At 47.9% G+C, this 14,356-nt stretch overlaps 1 protein-coding gene across 5 annotated transcripts in view; it reads left to right on the top strand.

Moving 5' to 3' along the window:
• The window catches only part of SRRM1 (serine and arginine repetitive matrix 1), a 657,402-nt gene that overhangs the window by 517,158 nt on the left and 125,888 nt on the right, over positions 1–14,356 (top strand). For all 5 annotated transcript variants that reach the window (XM_069223933.1, XM_069223931.1, XM_069223935.1 and 2 more), the window contains 3 exons: positions 1,392–1,436; positions 3,112–3,225; positions 3,306–3,782. In XM_069223933.1, the coding sequence (XP_069080034.1) occupies positions 1,392–1,436; positions 3,112–3,225; positions 3,306–3,782 (636 nt within the window). The remainder of the gene's footprint in view (positions 1–1,391; positions 1,437–3,111; positions 3,226–3,305; positions 3,783–14,356) is intronic.

Below are 14,356 nucleotides of genomic sequence, written 5' to 3'. Positions count from 1 at the left end.
TACGATAGCACCTCCCAAGCACAGACCACGTTTGGGCACTGGCAAAGGACAAAATCCTTTCTTGGATCTCCATGCCCACTTATTCCCTTGACCGTGCTGGGCTTCTCCCACAAGACTAGGCCCAAAGACAGTGAAAGGGTCAATGTAGGCTGGTTGGTTTGCATCTTCTCCTCATTGGTTCTTTTTTGTCACTTCCATTAGTACTGGGAACTCCCAATAGGTCCTCAGTGTTAGCCAGTGATACTGTTTTTTCCACACAGGTGGTTTAGCTGTTCACAGACAATACCTTCTTTATTTGGCTCACTAAGTGAGCTCAGTTGGGGCATAGTAGCTTGCAGAGTCTGCTCTAATTCAGCCCAGAAGTACCTCTGGAGTGTTCCACAGTGAAAGCAGTAGAGCAGGCATCACAGTTATCAACAGACTTGTTTGGTTTTCTATACCTACCCGATTAAAGTCCGAAAATGAGCTGAGCCTGAATGGAAGTGAATTCCATAGAGGATAAGGAGTCTCAAAAGATCGGAACCTATATGGTGCACATTGGGGTTTGAGCACTGCAGGGAGAATGAGGCCTGATAATATGATAGATTTTGGAGATTGGCCTGTTATGAGAGGTAGAGTGAGGCGAGCAGGACGCATACATTACATACGTTTGCTGAAGTTTGAACTGCACCAATTTTTTGGTACAGTGTAGGCTACTGATCTGGGATCTGGCTGATGCAGACTAATTCATAGGCATAAAAATGTATTTTTTTATGATTGATTGTGCCTCTCCAGTCTCTGGTTTCTCTGTCCCTGTTTGTTTGTTGCTTTTTTCATGGGGTTGACAGTAAGGGTTCTTGTACTTGACTGTGTGTTCATAGCATTGTGCAGTAAAGAGGTACAAAGTCCGAAGGAAATTCTAAAAATGGCATTTTGCAAGAAACTATAAGCCCAAAATATTTATATTATTATATATTTAAAGAATACGTTTGAAAAACTGGAGTATTTTTAAACCAGAATCAATAAAGGGCCATTTTTGTTTTAACAATAGTGTAATTCTTCATACACGTTAGTGTGTTTTGCATTTGCTTTCCTTACTGCTTCTAGTGCGTGATGATGCACTAAGATTTTTCTGATGCCCAGTGAACAGAGTTTGCTATACTAGATTCAGTGGGGATGCTACAAAGGAGAAAACTGAACTACAACATCAAACAGTGTCAGTGTAATACCTAGCATGTAAGCATCACTGAGTGAGGTGTGTAAGAAATATTTGGGTTTCACAGCTGCTGGGATATTTCATAAACGCAAACTCTGCAAAGGGGGCATGATAGCCATCAGAACATTATCAATGGTATGTAGCCTTTTTCTTATTTGTAACTTGTATTTATTTATTTTTCTTCCCTTATTTACAGCATGCAGCACATGGCAAAGAGGTGGCAGTCTCCTGTGCCTAAAAGGTTTGTATGTAATTAGAAATCTTTTCTTCTGCCATAGTGACAGTCTCTTTTTGTAAACTAAAACGTTTGCAGTAGTATTTGTGTGAACAATTATACATTGCTTACTACACATGTCCTTTACTTTTGATTTCAAATATTCTTGATCTTTAATTCACATACTCAAACCAGTACCTACTTGCTAGTTTAAAATGTGTTATTGGGACTGTATGTGTGCAAACATTTTAATTGACTTCATTGTACATAACTGAAAGATTATGATCATGATAAAACATAACATAAATCAATCAGATCTGCTGTGGAACCAAGAAATGAATACACAACTGTATTGGGTGTTTGGGCCAAAAATAAAGAAATGGGAGAAGAGTGGCAAAATTGCTGCAATACCATAGAGAAACCTTGCATGTACGTGTGGACTAGAGAAATGGGCTTCACATTTACTCTGTAGCATTCAAGTTTGTGTAGAGAATAATGTTTGGGAACAGCATTTAAATTTATTTAAAAACATGTGCCTCCAAAAGAATTGATTGCAGCCCTTGAAGAGTAGGTTGGAAATTTTGCACTTGAAATAAGGTTAAGGGTTAAGAACATAAAAAAAATGGAAATAGGTAGACTTGGGCAGCCCTGATAATGATGTCTGTGGAGATTTGTCATGTTTTGGGAGATGCTATAACCCAGTCACCTCACCCCAAATGCCCAAGATGATAACTCTTCCTTTAATTCCTCTGTTACACATATGCTAGAAAGGGAGGTCGAGGTGGTCAGCTTTACAGTTTTATAATGATTCTACTTTGTCAGCAAGTTCCTCTATCGACCTGATTGTTGTGGACTTACTTATGATTCTTTCTGAAAGACCAGACCTCCCTTCTGTTAGTGTATTTAAAATTGAAATATTTTGATGTGCAAGGAACCCCTGGTACCCTCTTTTATTTTCATGTATAGACCGCTACAAGTATTTCACTCCCGAATTGCATTTATCTGCATTTTACGATACGTGGAGAACATTTAGTTGTTTTGATTTTTTTTTTCTTTCTTTTCTTCATATTCCGGAGATGTTATGCTTTATTTTCATATTAGATGTCTATACAGGGAGTCTCTTCTTCACAAATACCCTGCAATATTCAGTGTCCCATTCAGTTTTTAGACAGGTGTTCATTTTTTTCTGTTTCCGTTATCCACATTCATCCACTCTTCTATGAATCTTTGTGGTGCCAGTTCATTTTTTCACTAATGTCTAGTTTCTTTCCTTGGACATTCCATTTTGCCGCTCCCTACAGCTTCATAAATTAGAGGAAGTGAAGATGGAGAAGTTCAGGAATACTTGAGTACCAAGCATAGCAGCTTAAAATCAATCAAAAAGGCAGTTCTCGCATGGTTGGAAAAATTAAGTTGCTGTCTTGGTTTGGCTACCGTCACAATAGGTGGGAATTATAATGCTGGTAAGGTTTTTCAAAAAGTGCTGCTACATTTGGACATCTGACTTTACAGACAGTTGAAAAAAAAAAGCTCAAATGCATCAATGAAACCAAATGCAACGATCAACCAGATACCTCCTAAATTAATCAACATTTTTGTCATTAAAATCGAAAGCCACTTGTCGATTATGTAGGTGTGCTAAAATTCAACTTGTTAGGAGGTTTTTTAATTTTGTACAAACTTATTTGATCATCTTTAACAGGCGAAGACGAAGCCCATCCCCACCTCCAGTAAGAAGGCGGAGAACCCCTTCACCACCACCACCGCCTCCACCTCCTCCGCGGCGACGTCGATCACCTTCACCTCTCAGACGCAGGTAATTACATCATTAGAACTTGAAGTACATTTTTGGAAAGTATTTTTTTCCATGAGTTCAGTTTGTTATCCTTTTTCTAGGACACCATCCCCTCCTCCACGGAGGCGTTCTCCTTCTCCAAGAAGGTATTCACCACCAATACAGAGGAGGTACACTCCTTCACCGCCTCCCAAAAGAAGAACTGTTACACCCCCACCTCCACCACTTCTTAAAAGAAGACTATCTCCATCTCCACCTCCTAAACATAGAATTTCTCGTTCTCCACAACCAAAACAAAGAATTTCTCCTGTGGCAAAGAGACACTCGCCTTCGTTATCTTCAAAACATAGAAAAGTATCCCCTCCAAGCAGGTCAAACCGTGAAATGCGATCCCCGCCGCAGAACAAAAGACATTCACCTTCCCCTCGGTCAAGACCTCCACGTATCTCTCCAACTCCTCCTCCCCCTCTTCGCAGGGGACCTTCTCCTTCCCCCACAAGAAGACAACAATCACCATCTCCAGTCACTAGGCCCATCAGGAGAGTGTCACGGACACCTGAACCTAAGAAGATTAAAAGGTAATTCATTTTTTCCTAAACAAAACTGTGTTCAGTTCTTAATATTGGTCTGTTCATGTTTATCATTCTTTAAGCATTACCTGTGCTGTAGGCTGCAAACTTCAAAGCAATTCAAAATTGTTTGAGAATGAGTAGCTTTTTTAACAATTTATACATTTTTAGCACCAGAGAGAGTAACTTTTTAGTAAAGTAGGTAGCAATCTTAGCAAGCGAACTCTCTAAAAAGTAAACTGCTCATTTTAAGTGATTTGTGTGTTATAGTTTTGGGTCTTGAAGGATCTCATTGAGTACCTGCAGACAGCCTCTTTAGAAAAGGAATGACTTATTGTAGGAAGCTGGCCTGTTGTGTGGTGGGTACCTGTGGTGCTTACACCTTGTGATAGTTCCAGGTATCCCCTCTTAGTGAAGTGTCTAGAAGCCAGGTTCTCTAGAGGTAGGTGTGGATGAGCAGCCAAGGCTTATCTAGGAGACATGCAAAGCTCATGCAATATCATTGTAGTCACACAGCATTACACACATGAAAGAAAACAATCAGCTGTACAAAAATAAAGGTTCTTTATTTTTGGACCAAATCACCACAAAATACTAGACAGGTAACCCACCCTTAGGAGGTAATACACTAAATGTATACACTATTAATCAGAAACATGCATAGAAAAGGTTACAAAACAGTCCAAATAGCAATAACCTATAGTGACCCTAGGGGGGAGCACAAACCATATACAAAAAAAAAAGAATGGAACGTGAACAAGATACCCCCACCAAGGTAAGTAAAATGTGTAGAGGGGAGCTAGGAGTACTAGAAAACCACAGAGCTAATTAACAGTACCCCCCAGCGACCAGGAATGCTGGAGTAAAACACTGGAATTTCCCCAAACCACCCAAAAGGAGGAAAAGAAGACACCCAGAGAAGACTGCAAGAAAACCAGCGGTGGATTCCTGAAGAAAGAAGACCTGTGGAGAGAGGGGACCAAGTCCAAGGGTCACAGTGGAGTCCAGGAGGAGTACAAGCTACTACCCACCCAGCTGAGGATGCAGGATTGGTCAACGGTAACGAAGAACAGATCAGCACTGCAACCCTGGAGTAGGAGAAGAGTTCTTGATGGATGCAGATGAAACCCCACGCTGGAAGGAAGATTGCAGACGGGTGTTGGTGCAGGAATTTCACCAACAAGCCTTGGCAAAGGCAAACTCGCGGTTAGTGTAAAAGAGGTGCAGCCAGGGCCCACAAGGTCCAGGAGGACTCAACCCAGGAGTGGGAGTCACAGTAGACCCTCAGTGTTGCAGAGAGTCTACAGGAGCAGAGGCAGCACCCTCAGGACGGGGACACTGGAGTCACAGAAGAAGCCCATGCAGCACTACAAAAGAGAATCCCACGCCACAGGAGAACCATGCAGGCGGCTGTGCGTTGCAGGATGGAGTGCTGGGGGGCTGGAGCTACACTTCACCTGAAGATCACCTGGAGGAGATGCAAACAAGCCTTGGCAGCTGCAAGGGACGCAGTGCACGGGGGTATTGTCTTGCGTGTGAAGGCAAGGTCTTACCGTCACCAGAGTTGGACAGTTGACAAAGAGGACTACTCTGGACCACCACCCTTGATGCGGGATCCATTTGGCTCAGCGGGAGAGGGGATCGATGTAGCCGGTCATCTCTTGTTGCAGGGGAGTGACTCCTCTCCAATGGACATTCCTTCTTCATGTTGTGCAGGCTGAAGAGTTGCAGTCTTCTGAGGATGCATGGCTGGGGAAATTTTGCAAAGCTGTCTGGAGACGTGGAAACAAAGTTGCAGAAGAATCTTCTTCGTTGTAGCAGCGTTTTTTGATTTCTGAAGGGTCCAGTTGCGGTTCCAGTAGCCAGAAGTCGAAGTGGAGGTTGCAGAGGAGTCCTGCTGGAATCTTGCAAGCCTAATCTGAGAATCCACCCAAGAGAGAGACCTTAATAGCCCTAAGAGGGGGATTGGTCACCTATCCAGGTTAGCACCTATCAGGTGGCGGGGCTATGACACCTGCCTGGCCTGGCCACTTGGATGCTCCCAGAGTTCCCTGCCAACCATGGAAACAAGATGGCAGAACCCAGGGACCCTCTGGAGAAGCTCTGGGCACCACCCCTTTCCATTGCCAGTTTCGCGCCAGAGCAGGGACGGGGGTCCCTGAACTGGTGTGGACTGGTTTATGGACAGAGGGCATCAATTGTGCCCTTCAAAGCATACCCCTATTTCCAAAGGAAGAGGGTGTTACCCCCCTCTCCCTAAGAAAATCTTTTGTTCTGCCTTCCTGGGCTTGATCACATCAAGCAGCAGGAGGGCAGAAACCCATCTGAGGGGTGGCAGCATTTGGGTTGCCCGGAAAACCTTGTGAGACCGGTGGTAGCAATGCTGGGGTTCCTTTAAGGATCCACCAGATTGCATGGAATCATACTTCCAATACTTGCATCTATATTGGGGTATGATTCCGACATGTTTGATACCAAACATGCCCAGGTTCGGAGTTACCATTATGTAGCTGGATGTAGGTAGTGACCTTTGTACAGTACACGCGTAAAATGGCATTCCCGCATTCACAAAGTCCAGGAAAATGGTTCTGGAGTTTGTGGGGTCACCTCTACTAGTGCAGGGGTGCTCTCATACAAAGGTACCTACCCTGCCATCTGGTCTGAGAGGGCCTACCAGAGGGGTGACTTATAGTGACCTGTAGTGAAAACGAGTGCATGCACCCGTTTCACGCAGGCTGCAATGGCAGGCCTGCAAAGCCCTTTGCATGGGCTCCTTATGAGTGGAAGAATAACTGCTGCAGCTAACAGGGGGCCCCTGCAACCCCAATACCCTGGGTACCTAGGTACCATATACTAGGGACTTTCACGGGGAGACCAGTCTGCCAATTGTGGGAAGAAAAAGGTACAATTTAGAGGAGAGTGTAAAACTATTGGGGTCCTAGTTAGCAGGACCCCATCAAAAGCTTAGTCTGTAACCCAAGTGGCTGCTTTACAGCTTGCATGAGTTAAATTGATTTGTAAAGCCACTCATATAGTGGCTTGGAGATAAATGCCAGCAGAGAGGAGGATCCAGTGCTGATTCTCGGTGTACTACAACAAGCCCTTCCAGGCAGTAAAGGCCATTAGTGCATCCTTTCTGGAGTTAGGTTAGCAGTTACTGTGCCATCATTGTTTGCATGCTTTGTGATCTCAAAATAGAATCAAAGTGCCTTGATGGACAGTTTATGGATAGATTGTTTTCACGTCCAGAAAAATAGCAAAATATACAAAAAATAGTACAGCAAATTTATTTTAGTACATGGTAAGTGTAATGTGTACTAAAGGGTGGGAAAAAAGATGGATCCTTAAAACCTCCATATTTTCATGGTCTTTTTTTCTGCATGTTGGAGTTTCTAAAAAGGAAGGTCTCTTTGAGTTGGTGTTGCTACATACTATGCAGTGTGGTAGTTTGTTTGAACATGTGACTCCCCTGTATTAGTAGCAGTAAAGACATATGTTTGGGGGGGTAAACCACATTTTCTGGCACATTATCTTTCCATGAATTTGCTCCTGCATCCTAGTGCCCCCCAATCTACAGTTGGGCTTCCACTTAATACACATGCAAATCTGGCAGTGTCTGTCCTTCCTTGTTGTATAGCAGATTTCTTGTTTAGGCCCATCCCTTTCGTCTATTTTCTCTAACCATTAGATCTAAGATTGGTTGTAGTGATTTAAACGCAGCTGCTTCATGTAAGGAAATGCCTCCTTGGCATGGTTACCCCCTGACTTTTTGCCTTTGCTGATGCTATGTTTTGAATTGAAAGTGTGCTGAGGCCTGCTAACCAGGCCCCAGCACCCGTGTTCTTTCCCTAACCTGTACTTTTGTATCCACAATTGGCACACCCTGGCATCCAGGTAAGTCCCTTGTAACTGGTACCTCTGGTACCAAGGGCCCTGATGCCAGGGAAGGTCTCTAAGGGCTGCAGCATGTCTTATGCCACCCTGGAGACCCCTCACTCAGCACAGACACACTGCTTGCCAGCTTGTGTGTGCTGGTGAGAACAAAATGAGTAAGTCGACATGGCACTCCCCTCAGGGTGCCATGCCAGCCTCTCACTGCCTATGCAAGTATAGATAAGTAACCCCTCTAGCAGGCCTTACAGCCCTAAGGCAGGGTGCACTATACCATAGGTGAGGGCACCAGTGCATGAGCACTGTGCCCCTACAGTGTCTAAGCCAAACCTTAGACATTGTAAGTGCAGGGTAGCCATAAGAGTATATGGTCTGGGAGTTTGTCAAACACGAACTCCACAGCACCATAATGGCTACACTGAAAACTGGGAAGTTTGGTATCAAACTTCTCAGCACAATAAATGCACACTGATGCCAGTGTACATTTTATTGTGAAATACACCCCAGAGGGCACCTCAAACCTTAACCGACTATCTGTGTGGGCTGACTGGTTCCAGCAGCCTGCCACAACCGAGACATGTTGCTGGCCCCATGGGGAGAGTGCCTTTGTCACTCTGAGGCCAGTAACAAAGCCTGCACTGGGTGGAGATGCTAACACCTCCCCCAGGCAGGAGCTGTAACACCTGGCGGTGAGCCTCAAAGGCTCACCCCCTTTGTTCCAGCACCACAGGGCACTCCAGCTAGTGGAGTTGCCCGGAAACCCCCCCCCCCCCCCCCCCCCGGCCCCACTTTTGGCGGCAAGGCCGGGGGAAATAATGAGAATAACAAGGAGGAGTCACTGGCCAGTCAGAACAGCCCCTAAGGTGTCCTGAGCTGAAGTGACTCTAACTTTTAGAATTCCCCCAATAGGGATAAGATTGTGACCCCCTCCCCTTGGGAGGAGGCACAAAGAGGGTGTACCCACCCTCAGGGCTAGTAGCCATTGGCTACTAACCCCCCAGACCTAAACCCGCCCTTAAATTTAGTATTTAAGGGCTCCCCTGAACCTAAGAATTTAGATTCCTGCAACTACAAGAAGAAGAGGACTGCTGAGCTGTAACACCCCTGCAGAAGAAGAAAAGAAGACACCTACTGCTTTGGCCCCAGACCTACCGGCCTGTCTCCTGCCTTCCAAAGAAACCTGCTCCAGCGACGCTTTCCCCAGGACCAGCGACCTCTGAATCCTCAGAGGACTGCCCTGCTTCAAGAAAGACCAGAAACTCCAGAGGACAGCGGCACTGCTCCAAAAAGACTGCAACTTTGTTACAGAGGAGCAGATTTAAAGACCCCTGCAAATCCCCGCAAGAAGCGTGAGACTTGCAACACTGCACCCGGCGACGCCAACTCGACTGGTGGAGAACCAACACTTCAGGGAGGACCCTCCGGCGACTCCGAGACCGTGAGTAACCAAAGTTGTCCCCCCTGAGCCCCCACAGCGACGCCTGCAGAGGGAATCCCAAGGCTCCCCCTGACCGCGACTGCCTGACTCTAAAATCCCGACGGCTGGAAAAGATCCTGCACCCGCAGCCCCCAGCACCTGAAGGAACGGAACTTCAGTGCAGGAGTGACCCCCAGGAGGCCCTCTCCCTTGCCCAGGTGGTGGCTACCCCGAGGAGCCCCCCCCTTGCCTGCCTGCACCGCTGAAGAGACCCCTTGGTCTCCCATTGGAAACCTGACGCTTGTTGGCACACTGCACCCAGCCGCCCCCGCGATGCTGAGGGTGTACTTTTTGTGTGGACTTGTCCCCCCCACCCCCCCCGCCCTACAAAACTCCCCTGGTCTGCCCTCCGAAGACGCAGGTACTTACCTGCTGGCAGACCGGAACCGGGGCACCCCCCTTCTCTCCATTGAAGCCTATGTGTTTTGGGCACCTCTTTGACCTCTGCACCTGACCGGCCCTGAGCTGCTGGTGTGGTAACTTTGGGGTTGCTCTGAACCCCCAACGGTGGGCTACCTTGGACCCAAAACTGAACCCTGTAGGTGGGTTACTTACCTTCAAAAACTAACAATACTTTACCGCCCCCAGGAACTGTGAAAATTGCAGTGTCCACTTTTAAAACAGCTATTTGTGTTTTATGTAAAAAGTATATATGCTACTGTAATTATTCAAAGTTCCTAAAGTACTTACCTGCAATACCTTTCAAATGAGATATTACATGTAGAATTTGAACCTGTGGTTCTTAAAATAAACTAAGAAAATATATTTTTCTATAACAAAACCTATTGGCTGGATTTGTCTCTGAGTGTGTTTCTCATTTATTGCCTGTGTGTATGTACAACAAATGCTTAACACTACTCCTTTGATAAGCCTACTGCTCGACCACACTACCACAAAATAGAGCATTAGTATTATCTTTTTGCCACTATCTTACCTCTAAGGGGAACCCTTGGACTCTGTGCATGCTATTCCTTACTTTGAAATAGCACATACAGAGCCAACTTCCTACACTTCATATACACCCTGCTTTCTATCCCCAGAACCTGTACAGAGGGCATAACATAAACGTTTCCCTGAGCTCATCCTAGTCTATTAAAATGATTGAAAAACTTTATACAGGCAGTTGGTTGGACAGGTTATTTCTTGGAGTGTACTTATGTAGGAAAATGCCCCTGTTGGCATGGTCACCCCCCCAACACACACACACACTTTTTGCCTTGTGTTAATGCCAGCTTTGATTGGAAGTGTGCTGGGACCCTGCTAACCAGGCCCCAGCACCAGTGTTCTTTCCATAAAACTGTACCTTTGTTTCCACAATTGGCACAGCCCTTGCACACAGTTAAGTCCCTTGTAAAAGGTACCAAGGGCCCTGTGGCCAGGGAAGGTCCCTAAGGGCTGCAGCATGTATTATGCCACCCTCAGGGATCCCTCACTCAGTACATGCACACTGCTTTGCAGCTTGTGTGTGCTAGTGGGGAGAAAAGACAAAGTCGACATGGCACTCCCCTCAGAGTGCCATGCCCACAAACCAGTGCCTGTGGCGTGGGTAAGTCACCCCTCTAGCAGACCTTACATTCCTAAGGCAGGGTGCACTATACCACAGGTGAGGGCATAGCTGCATGAGCACAATGCCCCTACAGTGTCTAAGTCAATTCTTATACATTGTAAGTGCAGGGTAGCCATACTGAGTATATGGTCTGGGAATCTGTCATTACAAACTCCACAGCACCATAATGGCTACAGTGAATACTGGGAAGTTTGGTATCAAACTTCTCAACACAATAAACCCATACTGAGGCCAGTGTGGGATTTATTGAATAATGCACACAGAGAGCATCTTAGAGATGCACCCTGTATGTTAGCCCAACTGCTAGTGCAAGGCTGACCGGTCTGTGGCAGCCTGCCACTTCCAGACAGGTTTCTGACTAAATGGGATGAGTGCCTTTGTGCACTCTGTGGTCAGAAACAAAGTCTGTCCTGGGTGGAGGTGCTTCATACCTCCCCCTACAGGAACTGTAACACCTGGCGGTGAGCCTCAAATGCTTAAGCCTGGTGTTACAGTGCCCCAGGGCACTCCAGCTAGTGGAGATGCCCGCCCCCCCGGACGAGCCCCCACTTTTGGTGGCAAGTCCAGAGGGATAATGTGAAAAACAAGGAGGAGTCACACCCTCAGCCAGGACCACCCCTAAGGTGTCCAGAGCTGAGAAATCCTCCATCTTGCTTTGGAGAATTAGGACCAATAGGGATGGGGATGTGCTCCCCTCCCTAGATGGAGTTTGGCACAAGGAGGGTGTTGCCACCCTCAGGGACAGTAGCGAATGGCTCCTGCCCCCTGACCATAACACACTCCTAAATTTAGTATTCACGGACGACCCTGAACCCAGATCATCAGATTCCTGACGACCTCAATAAAGGAGGACTGCTGAGCTGAAAAGCCTGCAGAGAAGAGGAGGAGACACTAACTGACTTGGCTCCAGCCCTCCCGCCCCGTCTCCTGCTTCGAAAAGCTGCAAGAAAGGAAGCAACGCGTTCTTCAGGACCAGCGATCACCGAGGACCTAGAAACTCCTGTGGACAGCAGACCTGTCCAAAAAAAAGATCACAAAACTAACTTTAAAGGGACTCCCACCTCACTCCTGAAGTGTGAGACCAACTAATCTGCACCCGACACCCCCGGCCGGTGTCCGGAGAAACAAACTATCCAGAGAGGACCCCAGGTGACTCCGTGTCCACCATGGGCTGACCTCTTTGCTCCCCCATGATGACGCCTGCAGAGGGAATCCCGAGGACCCCCGTGACCGAGACTGCCCGGGGCGAAGATATCTGACGACTGGAGAAGCAAAGCACCTGCAGCCCCCAGGCCCTTGAGAAACCGACCACCGTTGCAGAGGCGGCCTTCACCCTTGCCCAGTCAGTGGCTTGCCCGAGAGGCCCCCCTGTGCCCTGCCTGCAGCGCCCTAGTGACCCCCGAATCCCTCCATAGAGTTCTATTGAGAACCCCACACCTGTTTGCACACTGCACCCGGCAGCCCCCCGTTCGCTGATGGTGTGGTTTTTGTCCCTACTTGGGGCTCCTCCAGTACTCCTCCAAACCCAAACACCCCCCCCCCCCCCCCCCGGTCTGCCCTCTGACAACGCGGGTACTTACCTGCAATCAGCCTGGAACCGTAGTACCCCCGTCTCCATAGGCGTCCACGTTATTTTGGTTCCTTTTTTACCTCTGCACCTGACTGGCCCTGTGTTGCTGGTGCTGGGTGTTTGGGGTTACCTTGAACCCCCCACGGTGGGCTACTTATGCCCCAGAGACTGAACCTGTAAGTGTGGTACTTACCTCAGAAACTATACTGTTCGATGGCATGTGTAGCTGCAGATACACATGTTGTGCATAGCCCGCCATCTGGTGTTGGGTCGGAGTGTTACAAGTTGTTTTTCTTCGAAGAAGTCTTTCGAGTCACGAGACCGAGGGACTCCTCCTCTTTGCTTCCATTGCGCATGGGCGTCGACTCCATCTTCGATTGTTTTCTTTCCGCCATCGGGTTCGGACGTGTTCCTTTTCGCTCCGGGTTTCGGAACGGAAAGATAGTTAGAAATCCGGAAAATTACGTCGGTATTGTTGCGTTCGGGATCGGGTTAGATAGAATCGACATCGATTCGTGAAGAGCTCCGGTAGCCCTTCGGGGTAATTTCGATCCCCCGTCGGGGCCTGGTCGGCCCGACCGCGTGTAACATCGAGGCTGATGGAACGGACCCCGTTCCGATTCTGTCCTAAATTCCACAACAAATACCCATATACAGACCAAATGTTGGTCTGTAACCTGTGCCTGTCGCCCGAGCACAAGGAAGAAACTTGTGAGGCCTGTCGTGCGTTTCGATCCCGAAAAACGCTCCGTGACCGGCGAGCCAGAAGGTTACAGATGGCGTCCACGCCGACAGGACACCGAGAGTTCGAGGAACAAGGAGAAGAAGAGGAAGCCTTCTCTATCCATGAATCGGACTCGGATGAATTCGACGTCCACAAAACAGTGAGTAAGACATCGAAGCCAGCACACAAGAAAACAGACAAGGCCCAGGGGACGCCACTGCCAACAGGCCATGGCTCAACCCATAAAGTCGGTGACCACCCATCGGCATCGAAAAAGGCCGAACTAGTGCCGAGATCGTCCGACTCGGGTCGAGACACAGGCACGCAGCAATCTCGGGACCGAGAAAGTGCTGCCGACAAAGATCGATGCCGAGACAGCGGAGCCGAAGCTGCTCGACGCAGAGACAGCGGCACCGAGGAGGATCGACGCCAAGAAGTTTCGACTCCAAAAAAAGAGGAAAGCCGCCTCGGAGCCGAAAACGAGTAAGGACATAGTTTCGGTGCCGAAACGACCGGCAACCGAGCCAACTACCAGCTCCTATTCAGAGGAGCAATCACTGTCCTCTCAATTGCGCAGACATAGATTCGAGGACGAGTTACAATCCACTGAAGTGGACCACACTCAAAAGCGGATCTTTATACAGAGTGGAACAGGGAAGATCAGCACCCTTCCCCCTATTAGGAGAAAAAGGAGACTTGAGTTCCAAACACAGGAACAAGCACCACAAACAGAAGTGGTGAAGAAGGTAACTCCGCCACCCTCTCCTCCACCTGTAACTCACATATCACCGGCACAGACTCCGTCACACTCACCGGCTCACACCACCATGAGCCAAGATGACCAGGACGCTTGGGACCTATACGACGCCCCAGTGTCAGACAACAGTCCGGAGGCGTATCCTACCAAGCCCTCACCACTAGAGGACAGCACAGCGTATTCACAGGTGGTAGCTAGGGCAGCAGAGTTCCATAACGTGTCGCTACACTCGGAACCTGTCGAGGATGACTTCCTTTTCAACACCCTCTCCTCCACCCATAGCACCTACCAGAGCCTGCCTATGCTCCCAGGAATGCTAAGGCACGCAAAGCAAATCTTCAAAGAGCCTGTCAAGAGTAGAGCAATAACACCAAGGGTGGAAAAGAAATATAAAGCACCGCCCACAGACCCTGCTTTCATCACCTCACAACTGCCACCAGATTCAGTTGTAGTAGGGGCAGCTCGCAAGAGAGCCAACTCTCACACATCAGGCGATGCACCACCCCCGGATAAAGAAAGCCGCAAGTTCGACGCAGCCGGAAAAAGGGTCGCAGTACAAGCTGCAAACCAGTGGCGCATCGCTAACTCTCAAGCGCT

The sequence above is a fragment of the Pleurodeles waltl genome, chromosome 3_1 (genome assembly GCF_031143425.1).
Source record: "Pleurodeles waltl isolate 20211129_DDA chromosome 3_1, aPleWal1.hap1.20221129, whole genome shotgun sequence".
Lineage (NCBI taxonomy): Eukaryota > Metazoa > Chordata > Amphibia > Caudata > Salamandridae > Pleurodeles > Pleurodeles waltl.
The sequence above is the reverse complement of the archived record's forward strand: the minus strand, read 5'-3'. Positions and strand labels throughout refer to the sequence as shown.